Source organism: Macaca fascicularis, chromosome 9, assembly GCF_037993035.2.
Source record: "Macaca fascicularis isolate 582-1 chromosome 9, T2T-MFA8v1.1".
Lineage (NCBI taxonomy): Eukaryota > Metazoa > Chordata > Mammalia > Primates > Cercopithecidae > Macaca > Macaca fascicularis.
Window position 1 is genome coordinate 108,838,713 of NC_088383.1, and position 18,285 is coordinate 108,856,997.

Sequence of the window (18,285 nt, forward strand, 5' to 3'; positions counted from 1 at the left end):
TCCCATCAACTCTGCAAGGTGGATGCTATATTACTATCTCTACCTCAACTAGGGAACTGAGGCAGAGGTCGGGTAAGCTGCCAAGGTCACAAAGCTGTTAAGTGTCGGAAGCCAGACAGTCTGACTCCAGAACAAGGTGCAGAGACTCAACCTGAGCCTGCAGGCCTGAGTTTTGTTTTTGAGACAGAGTTTCGCTCTTGTTGCCCAGGCTGGAGTGCAATGGCGTGATCTCGGCTCACTGCAACCTCTGCCTCGTGGGTTCAAGCGATTCTTCTGCCTCAGCCTCCACCTCCTGAGTAGCTGGGATTACAGGCATGTGCCACTATGCCTGGCTAATTTTTTGTATTTTTAGTAGAGATGGGGTTTCTCCATGTTAGTCAGGCTGGTCTTGAACTCCAGACCTCAGGTGATCCGCCCGCCTTGGCCTCCCAAAGTGCTGAGATTACAGGTGTGAGCCACCGTGCCCAGCCCTGAGGCCTGAGTTTCAATTCACAACCCCTCAAAAACTTGATGTATGACTTGGGTGAGTACGAATGTCTCTGGGCCCCATTTTCCTAGTCTTATCACCTAAGAGTGGCGTAGGTGACTTGTCAGCTGCTTTCCATAGCCTACCCATTCAACTGTGATTTCTATTCCTTAACAATACTGGGTGATCGCTTTACTGTCACCCACTATACCATCCTCAATTCCACCTCTGCCACTAGCCCTGCCACTCCCTTCCCTGCCCCCAACTGCCTGAGCGGCCGCTTGGTGACCTTGTTAAATAACCTTGTGTATCAGTGTCCACATCTGCAAATCAGGGAAATACTTCTCCCCTAAAGATCCCAGCTCTTCTGTTCTGCTAGAATTTCATAGGACAAGATGGCTGAAAATACAGGCAATCACCTGCAGCATGGACATCTTTTGAGGAATCAGATTTTTGTTTTTGAGACAGGGTCTTGCTGTCGCCCAGACTGGAGTACAGTGGTGTGACCTTGGCTCACTGCAACCTCTGCCACCCAGATTCAAGCAATTCTCAGCCACTTGATTAGCCAGGACTATTGGCGTGCAGCACCACACCCAGCTAATTTTTGTATTTTCAGTTGAGATGGGGTTTCACCATGTTGGCCAGGCTGGTCTCAAACTCTTGGCCTCAAGTGATCTGCCCACCTTGGCCTCCCAAAGTGCTGGGATTATAGGTGTGAGCCACCACACTCGGCCTGAGTATATAGAGATTGTTGGAATCTGACAAAATGACTTTGGGCTGGCATTTTTTCAGTTAGCCTCTTCCATTCTCCCAGATCTGGGCATCAGTCATTGTCAAGGCATCCCCAGAAGCCCAGGAAAAACGCTCAGCTTAAACACGGAGGGAAATCAAGAAAACATCCATGGCCATTAGAAATGCTTTTATTTATAAAAGAACTACTTCAATATAAACATCTCTACATAGAAACACTCTCCACAACAGGACTGTTGCATGACTGCCTTCTGACCGCGACCAGCAGAGACACTGGATGGAAGGGCTCCATGGTGTCTCCCCAGACTCCCAGGATTTTAAGGTTTAAATGTGTACTTGGAGGAACAGGGGCTGTAAGGCTATTTCTTCCCTTTTAAAAGACAAATCTCATGGTTTCCCATTCCAAGATAGGCTTCATAGCTGGGGAAAATCTTAAGATTCTTGCTCTAAGGGGTAAGTAAATATCTTCCTGAGACTGGGAGGTATGATCAGGCACTTGGGCTTTGAATGTCATCTCTGAAGCATGGAAGTTAGTGGTGAAAACTTATTTCCAAGTCTAGGATATGCTACTTCTGGAATGGCTTATCCCAATTCAAGTAAGTCACATGTGTTATGTTGTCTGCATCTATGCATGTAACTAAACAGTCATCAGGGTGCTTGGATGAAGCAGACAGACATCCAGTCTTCCACTAGGCTCAACTGGTTTCAGCTCAAAGCAGAATTAATACTTTTAATGGAATGGCTGGAGCTCTCATACTGTTATTGTAGCAAAATCAATCAATCATTGAGTCCAGGGCAGGGGGCCACCAGACATTAGACTGTAAAGACCATCAGGTGTCATTGAAGTTGGGGTATGGTGGCTCACGCCTGTAATCCCAGCCACTTTGGGAGGCCGAGGCGGGCGGATCACAAGGTCAGGAGATCGAGACCACGGTGAAACCCCGTCTCTACTAAAAATACAAAAAATTAGCCGGGCGCGGTGGCGGGCGCCTGTAGTCCCAGCTACTCAGGAGGCTGAGGCAGGAGAATGGCGTAAACCCAGGAGGCGGAGCTTGCAGTGAGCCGAGATCGCGCCACTGCACTCCAGCCTGGGCGACAGAGCGAGACTCCGTCTCAAAAAACAAAAAACAAACAAAAAAAAGACCCCATCTCAAAAGAAAAAAAAGTGTCAGTGATTGTACCTAACAAGGGAAGAGAATCTTTCAGATGAAGGCTCAACAGAAAATAAAGTCCCTAAACACTTCTAAAAGTAGAAAGCAGTTGAATTTTGCATAACCAATCTGGGAATACAGTGAAAGAAACAAGGTTACAGAAGGTAGTGTTTTAGGGACTTTAGAAATTCGGGGCAGTATGTATGAGAATGTGTGCTGGACACTGGAGGTGTCCCAAGAGCTTTGAAGCACTAGGTTTGGTTCAATCCCGACAAACTCCTGGCCACGTGCAAGCACTGCCTCACAGGGTGCCCAGAGCCATTAATTCTCTTCATCTGAGTTGGCATCCGGTCAGCTGAGCATGGAACATGGGGCCACCCCAAACACAGTACAGCACAACCAATACCAACACTGTCTATTGCTAGAGCACAGCTTCCTGCATACCTAGGACACTGGGCTTCTGACTGGAAGTTTCTCCTTTCCAAAGGCCAGCTCCAACACTTGTCTCTCTTCTCATGGTCACTAAGTCATTTGCAAAGCCCCAGGGTCCATTCAGATTCTAGAGATTCTAGTGAGCATCAAGGTTTACAACCCAATCAAGGAGAACAAGATCTGTGGTGGGCTCCACCATGCCATGGTTAAGCAACGCAGACAGGGCCTGTGTCTCAGGAGCAGGCGCCCTCTCGGTGGGCCGCCAGAACCCTCGGCGGACTGAAAGCAAAGGCAGCAAGGCTGGGTGGCGGGCAGCATGGGCTCAGGTGTACTCGGTTTTGCGGATATAATTGGAGGGAACGTAGCCCTTCTTCCCGTTAACCTCAGCCAACCACCACTCTGTATTTCCTGTAACATCTTTAAACTCGAGGATCTTGAGTTTCTGATTGGCTGACACACTCAGCTCATTTGGGTTTCGTGCCTTGAAGGTGTAGACAGCAAAATAGACCTGTATGAGGGAGAGAGAGAGAAAATGGGAAGTTGCTGGGAGCAATGCCATCCAACAGCTTCGTGTGGTGATGGGGAGGGTTCCACATCCACTTGCCCACATGTGGCTACTGAGCCCCTGAAATATGGCTAGTGAGACAGGAACTGAATTTTTCATTTTAATTTTAACAAAAATTTAAATAGGTACATATGGATGATGGCTATCATAATAGAGGGATGATTCAAAGGAAACACCAATTTGGCCAGGCGTGGTGGCTCGTGCCTGTAATCCCAGCACTCTGGGAGGCTGAGATGGGTGGATCACTGGAAGTTGGGAGTTTAAAACCAGCCTGGCCAACATGGTGAAACCCCGCCTCTACTAAAAATACAAAAATTAGCTGGGCATGGTGGTGCACACTTGTAATCCCAGCTACTCAGGAGGCTGAGGCAGGAGAATTGCTCCAACACAGGATGCAGAGGTTGCAGTGAGCCAAGATCGTGCCACCGGACTCCAGACCCTGGGCAACAGAGTGAGACTCCATCTCAAAACAAAAAAACACCAATTTGGGAGGCTGAGGCGGGTGGATCACTAGGGGTCAGGAGTTCCAGACTGGCTGGCCAACATGGTAAAACCCCATTTCTACCAAAAATGTAAAAAATAGCCAGGCACGATGGTGAACGCCTGTGATACCAGCTACTCCGGAGATTGAGGCAGGAGAATTGTCTGAACCCAGGAGACAGAGGTTGTACCACTGTACTCCAGCCTGGGCAACAGAGCAAGACTCCATTTAAAAATAAAATCTACCTTTTCAGTCTTTCAGAGTTGCTTTGAAGGGTGGAAGACAAGCATATTCTTCCATACCTCAAACATAAACCAGAAAACCACAACCAACTTCAAAGAAAGAAAAGTTGATCTTTAGGCGCCACAAAGATCTAATGATCTAATGCCCATGGAAGGGAGGGGCTCAGGGATTAGGAGGAGAAGCCATGAGGCCCATGGGAGCCCAAGGAAGGGATACACGGCCAGGGCTTTAGGACCTGGTCAGGGACAGGAGCTGAGACTACAACTACATTCCCTGTTCCAACTCAATTTAAGAAAGGTCCTTTCCCCCCCCCCCCCTTGATGTGTCTACAATAACTGTCCGCTTGGTAGGCTGAGAATGGGGTGTTTGACCCAGGCAGTGGGTAGTAAGAAATCACCAGAAAAATGAGCATGCACAAAGCTTGGCTGTGGCACTGAGGAATGTGCTGTGGGAAGCCTGAACTGAGAAAGTGGGTAAAAATTGGACTTTTAGAATCCAGACAGTGGCAGCACCTCTACAACCCAGGATGCAACTGGGCCTTCCCCTGAGGGCAAATCCTGCCAGAGATGAGCTCACAGACAAACCTGACAGTCAACACAGGAAGATGTTCCGCTGAAGAGTGAGCAAAGGCAACAGAGGGTGAAGCAGGGCAGGGACTCTGCAGCTGTGAATCTGAAAATGGCTTTAAAGCATGCAGGTGAGTTCAAGATATGGCCAGGTGCGGTGGCTCACACCTGTAATCCTAACAAGTTGGGAGGCCAAGGCGAGCAGAGAGGTCAGGAGATCGAAACCATCCTGGCCAACATAGTGAAACCCTGTCTCTAATAAAGTAGTTCCAGCTACTTGGGAAGCCGAGGCAGGAGAATAGCTTGAACCTGGGAGGTGGCGGTTGCAGTGAGCTGAGATTGTGCCATTGCATTCCAGCCTGGGCGATAGGCAAGACTCTGTCTCAAAACCCCACAATCAAATTCATAAACGGGAACAGGCCATTACAAAGAATAGAAAAAACTGGGGCCGGGCACGGTGGCTCACGCCTGTAATCCCAGCACTTTGGGAGGCCGAGGTGGGTGGAGCACTTGAGTTCAGGAGTTTGAGACCAGCCTGGTCAACATGGTGAAGCCCTGTCTCTACTGAAAATAAAAATTAGCTGGGTGTGTTGGTGTACACCTGTAATCCCAGCTACTCAGGAAGCTGAGGCATGAGAATTGCTTGAACTTGGGAGGCGGAGGTTGCAGTGAGCTGAGATTGTGCTACTGTGTTCCAGCCTGGGTGACAAACACAAAAACAAAAAAACTGGGCAGAATTTCATTTCTAAATTCCAGAAATAACAGAGTTACTTGGATCAAAAACCAAACAAGTGGATTAAATGGATGTTATACAACTGAAGAATCAGTGAACTGGAAGAGTAATGAAATTTTCACTGTGGCATCGCTTAAACACCCAGTGGCACAGGGGTCCAGGAACAGCCTGGGAAGTGTCAGCAAGGAAGGTGCTCGAAGGCTCTGAGGGCAGAGATTCCTCGTGTGCTTCGAAGATGTGTCTGTGAGCTCATCTCAGATCACCCCTAGGCCTCAGGCAAGCCGCTTCTGCCTCACCCCCACCTGTACCCACAACACATCTGCTGCCGCCTGTGCCACACTGGCCAGACAGTTATGCACTCACCTGGTTGCCTTCTGCCTCACTGCTTTCTGGCTCTGTGCTTCTGTCTTCCGGAGCCTGGGCTGTTCTTGCACATCCTTTTACGAGGTCTTGACCTTGCCCATTTCGTCCTGGTACAGAGTAGCCAACCATTTCTGGATGCCTGAAGTTCCGGTAGCTCCTCTGGGTGGCAGTGGGTTGGTTTACATCTCTAGCTACATCTGCAGCGTCCCCTGACCTTGGCTGGGAGGTAGAGTCTGGCTCTGAAGGGCATCCGGAAGGACCACTCTCTGAACTACCCGGATTTAGGGACGCACTGAGAGTTCCTTGGTCACCTTCCTTCAACGGAGAAGATACATCTTGAGGCTGCTTCTGGCAAGACCCCGAGGTAAAGGATACAGCCATGCTGCTGGGGTTGAAGGTCAGGGTGCTGCCGCTGTTCTGGCGTGGGAACCTGGGGGAGGAGCTGCCGTGCTCAGACTCTGTGGAGGAGTGGCTGCCCACGGAGGTGTCGGAGTGGCTGCGGCGAGGATTGTAGGGCTTTAGGAAGGAGCTGTACACGAAGCCTTTGGTGACTACAAAGGAAACAGGAAATATAAACAACTCTTAGCAGAAGGATAGACAGATAGAGGGAGCATCGAGAGAAAAACTGTAAAAGCTAGGTTATTCATCTGTAAAATGAAGAGTAAAACAAAAAAAGCCAGGACAATAGTGAGACACAAAATAAAATGCCTAGTGACAAAGCGGCTTGGAACACAGTCCCAGGATGTGATGTGTGTAGGTAGAGACGAAGAGCCGCAGCTGCCTGCCGATTCATTCATGTCACAACCTCACAACAGACGCGTGCCAGGAGGCCTGTGGCCAACCGAGAAGACAGCAATGAAAACAATCCTATGTCTGGGAATCATCATGGGAAGAGAATGTCATAGAACACAGATCACGCCTAAGAGGAAGGCTTGACTAAGCCTGTGTTCAAATACAGCAAGTGTGGAAAGGACCAAGAACTAGCCTCGGCCGCACACGGGGGCTCATGCCTGTAATCCCAGCTCTTTGGGAAGCTGAGATGGGAGGATTGCTTAAGCCCAGTTCCCTGGTCAACATAGTGAGACTCCATCTCTTTAAAAAAAAAAAAAAAAAAAAAAAAAAAAAGGCTGGGTACAGTGGCTCATACCTGTAATCCAGGCACTTTGGGTGGCTGAGGCAGGCAGATCACCACAGGACAGGAGTTCACGACCAGCCTGGCCAACATGGTGAAGCCCCATCTGTACTAAAAAATTAGCCAGGCATGGTGGTGCATGCCTGTGATCCCAGCTACTCAGGAGGCTGAGGCATGAGAATCGCTTGAACCCAGGAGCCAGACGTTGCAGTGAGCCAAGACCACGCCATTGCACTCCAACCCGGGCAACAAGAACGAAACTCCGTCTCAAAAAAAAAAAAAAAAAAAAAAAAGCTTAGCTCAAGAAGCCCCTCCATAGGCCTCCCTGTGCTCTTTCCCTCCAGGACACTCGAATCCTTTGCTCTGGGAGTCTGGATATACTGGGAGGATGTTCTAATGTAGGAAACTATTTGTTAGAATGTACATGTAACATGTACTATACATGTTCACTTTAATTGCCCAAGATGACCAAGGGGGCTTTCAGCTAAAACTTAAGTATAAATTAGGGATTCCATGAGTATCCACATGACAATTTTTCGTAATAACACCGTCAAGGCACAGACCCAGAATATGTAGCCTCCACGAGAACAATGACCATCACTCTCTTGATCTCTGATGCATTTCCTGTACCTGACAGCTGATCTGAATACTGTGGCTGCTTGCTACCACTTCTCAAGTTTGAGTAGATAAAAACCAAAGGATAGAGCAGCTTCTTAAACAGCTTGGAAATTTACAGGGGGTCCATCTGTCTCTGACCCCAGTAGTAGCTGTCACCTGGTGTCACCCTAACAGGCTCCATCCTCTGTCCTTCCTTTCTCACTTCTAATCTCTTATTCTGGGTAAGGAGAAGTGGGGAGGAAAAAAAATCCACAAGATGCTTTTAAAGAAACCAAGAAATGTAACATTTTTCAGTTCTGGGTGGTGAATACATAGATGCCTATTGGATGGGACCGCAATCCCTATCTAAAATGCTTAGGGCCAGACATGTTTTGGAATTCAGATTCTTTTAATTCTGGAAAGGTAGTCAAGTAGCTGTATTACATATTTTGTAAATCTCCCCCAGCAGGGTCGGCACCCCATAATCAATTCTGTTAATGAATATTCAGAATGAGATCCTGTCATTTGTGGCCACATGGTTGAACCTGGAGGACATGTTAAGTGAAATGAGCCAGGCACAGAAAGACAAATACCATTAATCTCATTCACGTAGAATCTAGACAAGTTGATCTCATAGAGGTTGAGAGTAGAATGCTAGTTACTAGAGACTGGGGGTGGTGGAGGGGGAGGTGTGGCTATCATGGGAGGTGAGTCTGGGGAGAGGTTACTTAACAGGTACAAAGTTAGGAGAAATAAGCTCTGGTGTTCTATTGCACAGTAAGGTAACTGTAGCTAATGATAATGTGTATCTCAAGACAGCCAGAAGCCAAGGATTCTGATATCTCTGCAAAGAAATGACAAGTTTATAGCCTGGGCAACACAGGGAAACTGTCTCTACTAAAAATAAATTAACTGGGCATGGTCGCGCACGCCTCTGGTCCTAGCTACTCAGGAGGCCGAGACAGGAGGATTGCTTGAGCTTGGGGGGTGGAGGCTGCAGTGAGCCAAGATTGTGCCACTACAATCCAGCCTGGGTGACAAAGCTAGACCCTGTCTCAAAAATTATCACACCATACCCCATCGATATTAACAAGTATGTGTCAGTTATAAACTAAAACTTAAAGTATCTCACATAATTGCAAATAGGAAAGTTTTGATGTTTTTGTGTCATTCATGTTGGAGCTGTACTCATCCATCCATGATGTGAGCAACCTCTTGGTTGAATCAGATTGCAATCAGCATTTAAAAAAAATAAGGCCAGGTGCCATGGCTCATGCTTGTAATCCTGGCACTTTGGGAGGTCAAGGCAGGTGGATCGCCTGAGGTCAGGAGTTGGAGACCAGACTGGTCAACATGGTGAAACCCCATCTCTACAAAAAATTAGCCAGGTGTGGTAGTGCATGCTACTTGTGAGGTTGAGCAGGAGAATCGTTTGAAGGCGGAGGTTGCAGTGAGCTGAGATCAAGCCGCTGCACTCTAGCTAGCCTGGGTGACAAAGCTAGACCCTGTCACAAAAGATAAAAATGAAAAATATACACACATGATTATTCACACCAAAAGTGGTAAGTTACAATTATAGTCTCACATCACTTTCATTCAGGTTTTGGCAAAAGTGTTCTGAAAAAAATCCTTGTTCTTTTTAGAACTTTTTGGATTTTGGAAAAAGGGATTACAGAACAATATTATCCCTTGTACACTTACTTAAATTCTGCCAATCACTCTCCCTCCAAAAAAGTTGTAAGCTGTTTTTAAAGTAATTTCCTAAATAGTCATGAGGTAAAGCTGTTATGGGGAGAAGAAAGCAAATGAAATCCCACAGGTTTTTAATTTCCACAAGACAAATTCATAGAAATTGGAAGAGGTGCTGGCTGCGGTGGCTCACACCTATAATCCCAGCATTTTAGGAGAAACAGGCAGGAGGATGGCTTGAGCCTAGAAGTTGGAGACCAGCCTGGACAACATGGCAAGACCTCATATCTATAAAATTATTGAAAAATTAGCTGGGCATGATGGCATACCTGTAGTCGCAGCTAAGGCAGGAGGACCCCTTGAACCCAGGAGTAATAAGCTATGATTGTGCCACTGCACTCCAGCCTGGGCAACAGAGCAAGACTGCCACAAAAGAAAAAAAAAAAAATTGAAAAGAGGGCAGCTTATTTTGTGGCCTACTGGGAAAAGGCTAAGAAGGAACAGGATTCCGTGAGGCAGGCCTTCCCGCCTGTAAGTGCTGTAAGACATGGCAAGAGCTTGCGTGATAAGCAATGGCGTCTCCTCTGGAATTCGTCCCAATAAAAACAGGTTTTGTTTCAGTAATGATCTTCACTCTGTAGAGAAGGTTAAGGCTACTTTTCCCCTTAATCAAAGATATTTTTTTTTCCTGGTCTAGTCCAGATTCGGGTGTAGCTAAAACTATTTTTTTCCCAGTTACAATTCCCTGCTGCTGAAAATCTCTTACCTCCATTGTCAATCAGCCAGCGGTTCTGACTGCCCATGGGGTCTTTTTTCTTAATCACACCCACCAGGTCACCTTCCAAAAGTGACACATCCAAGTCTTGAGCAGCATTGAAGTTCCGTTCTGCCTGGAAGAGTTTTTCAGGGGGATACCTGGCCAGGAGGGAGGCCCGGAGTTCTTCTGACTGTAGCATGTAACTTGGCTGAAAGGCAAGACATCAACAAAAATCCCTCAGTGGCCACCACCCCAGCAGCCATATTTCATCCCAACACGCGGCCAGTCTCAGAACTTTTTTTTTGTGATGAAGCCAGCGCACATGGCTACGTAAAAAGAGCCCTTAGGCAATGTTTGATGCCTTTATAGTTAAGAAAATTTGATACACACCTATTCTTACATTCGTTTTTCTGTGACAAACATGATTAAAATGCCACTTAAAAAAAAATCAAAATATCTAAGTGATATTAGTAGGTCTTCTTGTATTTTGTTAGATGAACCTAACCAACTGAGACTTTCCCTGTCTTAACTTCCCCACCTGTGAAAGCAAGGAAGTCATAAGAAAAAAGGTAATAATAAATTCAGGCTGGGCATGGTGACTCACACCTGTAATCCCAGCACTTTGGGAGGCCAAGGTGGGCAGATCACTTGAGGCCAGGAGTTCGAGACCCGTCTGGTCAACATAGCGAAACCCTGTCTCTACTAAAAATAGAAAAACTAGCCAGGTATGGTGATGCATGCCTGCAATCCCAGCTACAAGAGGCTGAGGCAGGAGAATCACTTGAACCTGGGAGGTTGTAGTGAGCCAAGATCGAACCACTATACTCCAGCCTGGGTGACAGCAAGGCTCTGTCTCAAAAAATAAATCATAATTCTCCCTTTTAACGTAATGTAAATTAATGTCTATGGGATCATATGGGGCAAAAATATTGTAAGCAAAGATGTATCCACAGTCCTCTAGATTATGAACCCATATAATCTGGTGTGCCTTATGCTAGTTTTTAAAATATGGAAGAACTGAGTTAAAAAAGACTAATTCCAGGTAAAAAAGGCAGTCAAACATTAACTGTTTAGCTGTATTACTTTTATGAATACAGGATAAAAAATAGGGAGGCCTGGCAGAATTAATACACCCTTAAATCAGTTTCCTGAATTAATGAATCAATAAATTAATACCAGGTGAATGCCCCCACTCCCTGCAAAAAAAAAAAAAAAAAGCCCGGGCGTGGTGGTTCACGCCTCTAATCCCAGCACTTTGGGAGGCCGAGGTGTATGGATCACAAGGTCAAGAGATCGAGACCACTCTGGCCAACATGGTAAAACCCCATCTCTGCTAAGAAATACAAAAATTAGCTGGGTGTGGTGGCGTGTGCCTGTAGTCCCAGCTACTTGGGAGGCTGAAAGCAGAATTCACTTCAACCCAGAAGGCGGAGGTTGCAATAAGCCAAGATTGCACCACTGCACTCTAGCCTGGCAACAGAATGAGAGACTGTCTCAAAAACAAAACAAAAAAAAAACTGGGCAAATGCATGAGCCCATGATGGGTGAGAATGCAACCATTATTCTCCATTTATTATGAAATACAAAAACTCCAATAGTGGGATCTGGGCCTGGCTGCAGGGTTTCCCACTCTTTACCCCGAGGTGGGGCTGCTCCTCTCAGTTCCCTACTAACCAGGCCCACGAGTGACTTTCGAGCAGACTGGCGGTCAACGGTTTTCCTCTCAAACGGCTTCTTGGTAGCTGGAAGAGACTCCGGGAAGAAGGTGAAAACCTGGAGTTGCTGCAGAACTCTGCTGTGTTCTTCATGGAAGATGGCAATAAGGTTTCCCTCCCTGCCGGCCACTTTGAGTAACTGGAGTCCGTGGGAAAAGCAGAGAGAGAGAGAAAAGAAAACACGATGAAAGATCCCAGACTGACAGTCTCCTTAGAACCACTGAAGCTAAAGTTCAGCTGCAGCTCACTCTCTGAGCCACGGACACAGCAGCCTGATGCAAAACACAAGTTCTCCAGGGCCCTGCCTGCGGGCCAGGTTGGCTGGCTCCTCTGGGAACTGCTCAAGAGGAAAAGGGATGTCTCAGAAGCCACAGGCTTCATGACACCATCAAGGGATCAAGAATTCCTGAGGGCTGAACTAGTGACACGTTCAGTTAATCTAGTTCAGACAATTTTTCAAACCATGCTACAATTTTTCCCAGAAAAATACCAGGCAAAGGCCACAGATGACCATCCCACTGAAGGGGTAAGAAACTCACTGAAAGCAGTGGCTTTAATTGCTCCAGAGCCTGGTGCACGAAGTCACAGTGGGCTTCAGCGTAGCCGTGGACACAGTTGGTGAAGAGGCCCTGGGCGTACTGGTGGAACTTGGGCAGCTCATCTAGCAGCTGCGCATTCAGGGCCTCGTAATTGTTCCGGGCCGACTGCAGCTCCTCCAGGGTCTTCTTGTCCTTTAGCTTCTCTGCCCGTTCTGTACAGTTATAGAAGTCCAGGAGCTTGTCAAAGCGTTTCTGTACCAGCTTATGGGGCCCTGTAAACATGCTCAGTAACTGATTTAAGGGGGAGATGACAAGCCGCTCTGTCCTCTCCTTCTGTAGGGACGAGAAAGGCACATTGCTCAGATGGACAGCACCCCACATTTGTGATTCTCCAAGTCACTCTTAAGGCTGATTTTGCTGTGTCCTCAACGACCTACTTTGTTTCTAGTACACAAGCTAAACCCATGCAGATCTACAACAGTATTCTACTAACCCATCACTAGCCTCTACTTAAATACTCCACAAGACTTCTCACTACATACTTCAATTCCCACACCAAAGAGTATGTAAAATATGCTAATCCCACTTGAGCTCCTTGAGGTGATAAATGCTAAGCTGCACGCTGATATGTGCATTAGAAACTAGATGTGATAGTTTACCTGGTAACATTTCTTATGTGTACATGTCTACATAGCTTGAATTTAACTCCAGAGTTAGTTGTTACATAAATCTGGGGTGGAGTAACTTTCATACACTCATAAACCTTTAATCATAACTAGGTAATACCGTTTTTTTTTTTTTTTTTTTTTTTAGACGGAGTCTTGCTCTTTCGCCCGGGCTGGAGTGCAATGGCGCAATCTCGGCTCACTGCAGCCTCAGCCTCCCAAGTGGTTGGGATTACAGGCATGAGCCACCACACTCGGCCCCCATTTTTATCTTTCAAAGAATTTTTCTCTTGGCTGGGAATGGCGGCTCATGCCTGTAATCCCAGCACTTTGGGAGGCCGAGGTGGGCGGATCACTTTAGGTCAGAAGCTTGAGACCAGCCTGGCAAAACCCTGTCTCTACTAAAAATACAAAACTCAGGCAGGTGCAGCGGTGTGCACCTGTAGTCCCAGCTCCTCGGGAGGCAGAGGTTGCGGTGAGCCGAGATTGTGCCACCGCGCTCCAGCCTGGGTGACAGAGAGAGACTCCATATCAAAAATAATAAATTTTTCTCTTTAATTCTTTCTAACACACAGACATTAAGGGTAAGGCAATGAATACATAAAGAACATAACAGGTACTTAGTAGTACTTAATAGCATCTTATTAAAAATAATGTACAATTAGAACACCTGTCAGCTCCCCAGCTGGGCATGTCTTTTTCACCTTCAGGCCATTTATAGATCCCTAAGAAACTATCAAATCCCATCCAGTTTTTTTTCTACAAGGGATTAAATAATCCCATATATATGGATTTAGAATTTCTCAAGAAATTTGGTCTTTATTACTTTAAGTATTTTTTTTTGAGACAGAGTCTCGCTCTTGCCGCCCAGGCTGGAGATCTCAGCTCACCATGACCTCCACCTTCCAGGTTCAAGCAATTCACCTACCTCAGCCTCCTGAGTAGCTGGGATTACAGGCATGCACCACCATGCCTGGCTAATTTTGTATTTTTAGTAGAGACGGGGTTTCTCCATGTTGGTCAGGCTGGTCTCAACTCCCGACCTCAGGTGATCCACCCACGTTGGCCTCCCAAAGTGCTGGGATTAGAGGCATGAGCCCGGCCTTGAAGTAGTTTTTATCATCTCAAATCTCTTTGGTAACATATGAATTATATTCCTAAATATTTGTCTTCAAGGTTTTTTTTTTGAGACGTAGTCTCACTCTGTTGCCCAGGAGGGAGTACAGTGGTGCAATCTTGGTTCACTGCAACCTCCTCTTGGGGTCAAGCTATTATCTGACCTCTGCCTCCTGAGTACCTGGAATTTCAGGTGCCCACCACCATGCCCTGCTAATTTTTGTATTTTTAGTAGCGGCAGGGTTTCACTACGTTGGTCAGGATGGTCTTGAACTCCCGACCTCAAGTGATCTGCCTGCCTCTGCCTCTCAAAGTGCTAGGATTACAGGCATGAGCCACTGCACCTGGCCCCTCTTCAAGTTATTACTCCTATAGTTGTTTTTATTTGATCAGTTAATTGCCTAGTTTTCCTGTGTCCTCTTTAAATTAATCACAAGCTATTTTTTTTTTTCTTTTTTTAGAGATGGAGTCTTGCTCTGTCGCCCAGGCTGGAGTGCAGTGGCACGATCTTGGCTCACTGCAAGCTACGCCTCCTGGATTCCTGCCATTCTCCTGCCTCAGCCTCCCGAGTAGCTGGGACTACAGGCTACTGCCACCATGCCTGGCTAATTTTTTTATATATTTTTTAGTAGAGACGGGGTTTCATCGTGTGAGCCAGGATGGTCTCGATCTCCTGAACTCATGATCCGCCCACCTCGGCTTCCCAAAGTGCTGGGATTGCTGGCTTGAGCCACTGCACCCGGCCCTACAAGCTGTTTTTTAAAAAAATCTGTTTGTACAGACACAGGTCCTACATTTCCCTTTAACTAACTGAAAGTCATGTTGTGAATATCAAACCCCAATATGAATATAGCTAAAGGATGACTAATATGCCTGGCGCCCAGGGCCTGCGTCTGTGGAACTGACTTTTGCATGAGCTGATGCATTTGAGATGACCTTGGGAAGGGGGCCAACTTTTGAAGAAAAAGTTACTTACAAAGTTTGTGAAGAGCTGGTCACTGATATAGTGATGCACCCTCTCAAACTGCTCCAGGTCCCGGTGTCCTCGCTCCATGCACACATCCCACATGCTCACGGCAGCCACCACTTTCACACACGCCGACTCCTGGAGCCAGTGAGGACAGACACAAGTCAGAACAGACAGAACTTTCCAGCCTTTGTCATCCATCACCCTGAATAGCAATCTGGGAAAAATGCGTTCCATAATTTGAAATTTCCTCACTAGTCTGGTATTTGAGCTTTGAAATAAGCATATTTTCAACAACTATGACTTACGGAGCACAGAGAAAAGTCTAAGACTTTTATTTCTTAAAAAATTAGGGAGGGCTTTTATCATCTCTTTAGTATTCCCCTATGTACCTAATAGGTTTTCTTAATTTACCAAAAAGTAAATTATCAAATTAGAACCAAGGTGATTCCTATAGGATTATGACAATGACCAGTCGCTTCTCTTTCCTCAGGTCTTGGTTCATGCTGTCACCGTCTCACAGACAACTGCCCTGCCATGCTACTGATCATGCCAGCCCGGTTTCCCATCCCACCCTGGCGCTCCCAACGGCTCCTGCTGTGCTGCTTCCTTTCTTTGTCTTTGCAAAAAAATACCCTCTCACATGACTAGAATTGACTAATGCCTGCTTATTGTCGTGCTCTCCTTCACCCACCCTCCTAGTAAAAATGCAAGCTCCATAAAGGTAGACTTTTGTCTGTTTTGTCTGCTGACTCCATTATCACAGAGTCAACTCCTCCAGATAGTGATATTTTGAACCCCAGGTTGGTTTTCCAGGCTTTCTTTTGAGACCAGCCTGGCCAGCATGGTGAAACCCCATCTCTACAATGCTGGGCTGTAACCCAAACAGACTAAATACTCCATTAGTCTATTTCAAGGGCAAACAAAGTCCCTAAGCAAAAACCTTCAGTGCCTCACACATTGGTTTGATGCTTTATTTTTATAACAATTTTTAGACCTTTTGTCGTTAATATTTATATCTGTACATACAAAGCCAGGGCTTTGTCAGTAAGATAACCCAGGGAATGTTGCTAATTCCTCCTGACTGGGAGATGTAATGTGAAACATGATGTCCTCTTGTTTTCTTTTAAAGGAATGCTGTAAAGTCCCCAAATATCAGCCCATATGCCAATGTAGATACCAAATTATCCAGCCAGTGGCCCTCAGCTTATGTTCTCTCTGGTTTTCTCGCTGTTAGTCAATCTATCTAATTTTATTATTGGGCAGGCTTTTCATTTTGTGGCATGACAGAACTGTTCAACATTTTCTCTCAATTTCTGTCAGCAGTCAGAACCGAATTGATACTTCCATCAGATGGTTTTCAACGTTACATATATCCCAACCCAAAATGTATCAGTCATTGCTACGGAGGTGAGACTTTTAAGGGCTGAGGGCTCAGGTGTAGCATGTCACACTTTAGAAAACCTGGGGAGAAAATGGCCAACAGAGGGATATCAGCATGAGAGAGGTATTAGGGGAAAGTCCTATGAAGCAGCAAGACAAAGAAACATACTCAGTAGCTGCCCCAATATTGTGTGTGTTTTATTTTTCTTGAGATGGAGTCTCACTCTCACCCAGGCTGGAGTGCAATGGCACGATCTCAGCTCGCTGCAACCTCCACCTCCTGGGTTCAAGTGATTCTCCTGCCTCAACCTCCCATGTAGCTGGGTTACAGGCACCCACCACCATGCCTGGCTAACTTTTGTATTTTTAATAGAGATGGGGTTTCACCATGTTGGCAAGGCTGGTGTTGAATTCCTAACCTCAAGTGGTCTGCCCACCTCAGTCTCCCAAAGTGCTGGGATTACAGGCATGAGCCACTGTGCCCTGCCTGTTTGTTTTAGAGATAGGGTCTTGCATGTTGCCAGGCTGTCCTCCAACTCCTGGGCTCAAGCAATCCTCCCACCTCAGCCTCCTGGGTAGCTGAGACTACAGGTGTGTGTTACCATGCCTGGCTCATGCCCCAATGTTTTGTCAAATCTCTCACTTTAAGCCAATGTGCTTCTGCAAAGTTTTATCAACCCTAATTTTTACCTAATTATATATTTTCTTTTTTTTGAGACAAAGTCTCACTCTTGTTCCCCACACTGGCTCAGCTCACTGTAACCTCCGCCTCCCGGGTTCAAGCGATCCTCCTGCCTCAGCCTCCCGAGTAGCTGGGATTACAGGCACCTCCCACCATGCCCAGCTAATTTTTGCACTTTTAGTAGAGACGGGGTTTCACCATGTTGGCCAGGTTGGTCTCCTGACCTCATGTGATCCGCCCACCTTGGCCTCCCAAAGTGCAGGATTACAGGCATGAGCCATCGCGCCTGGCACTAGTTACATTTTTAAAACACAAGGGTGAAAGTTTGCTATTTAAAAGAAACTAGGGGGCATCTCAAATCAGTGGGGATTACTCAATAAATGATAGACCACTGGGTAACCAGCTGGAAAAATAAAGTTGAATCCCTGCTTCAAACCTGATTTACTAAAGTCCAGATAGAGCAATGATTTAATCTTAATGGAATGATAAAAGTACTAAAACACAAGATTTTTAGATGTTGCAATAGCAAAGGCCTTTCTACATATGACACAAAACTAAGAAGCCATAAAATGCAAGTTTAAACTCTTACGGGGAGAAAACACTATAAGCAAACTCAGAAGTCAACAAACTGAGGTGAGGGAGGATATTTGCAAGCCATCTCAGACAAAGGACTATTTCCTCCAATAGATACAGAGATCAACAAACTGATAAAGATGCCAGAATATAGGTAAGTCACAGAAAAATATGATATAAACATAAGAGAATATCCTCAACTCCATTTCTAATATAAGAAACGGCAATTTAAACTATATTGAAGTATTTTTTACCTCTCTTGCAGGCAAAGATAAAACCCACTGGTTTTGATAACACTGAGTTAGCAAGGGATATTGCTTTTGCAACTTTTCCCCTTTACAACATCTCTGACATTTAACGGTAGTTATCAAAATTTATACTGCCACATGATTTGGCTCAGAAGTACACTGGCCTTCAGACAGACTCACATAGATCAGGAAATGATGTATCCACAAGGATATTCCTTGTATGACTAGTTCTAATCTTTTTTAACTACAAATGATTTAAATATCTGCCAATAGGGGACTAAATATATTATGACATGTCCATAGAATGATACATACTATGCAGTTATAAAGAACAACGGACCAAGGCCAGGCGTGGTGGCTCACGCCTGTAATCCCAACACTTTGGGAGGCCGAGGTGGGCGGGTCATGAAGTCAAGTGATCGAGACCATCCTGGCCAACAATGGTGAAATCCCATCTCTACTAAAAATACAA

At 46.0% G+C, this 18,285-nt stretch overlaps 1 protein-coding gene across 4 annotated transcripts in view; it reads right to left on the reverse strand.

Moving 5' to 3' along the window:
- Positions 1 to 1,370: 1,370 nt before the first annotated feature.
- The window catches only part of DNMBP (dynamin binding protein), a 121,698-nt gene continuing 104,783 nt past the window's right edge, over positions 1,371 to 18,285 (reverse strand). For all 4 annotated transcript variants that reach the window (XM_005566173.4, XM_045361362.3, XM_015456533.3 and 1 more), the window contains 6 exons: positions 14,937 to 15,065; positions 12,180 to 12,512; positions 11,600 to 11,779; positions 9,935 to 10,133; positions 5,751 to 6,301; positions 1,371 to 3,307 (listed from right to left, as the gene is read on the reverse strand). In XM_005566173.4, the coding sequence (XP_005566230.3) occupies positions 3,122 to 3,307; positions 5,751 to 6,301; positions 9,935 to 10,133; positions 11,600 to 11,779; positions 12,180 to 12,512; positions 14,937 to 15,065 (1,578 nt within the window). In that variant the 3' untranslated portion in view covers positions 1,371 to 3,121. The remainder of the gene's footprint in view (positions 3,308 to 5,750; positions 6,302 to 9,934; positions 10,134 to 11,599; positions 11,780 to 12,179; positions 12,513 to 14,936; positions 15,066 to 18,285) is intronic.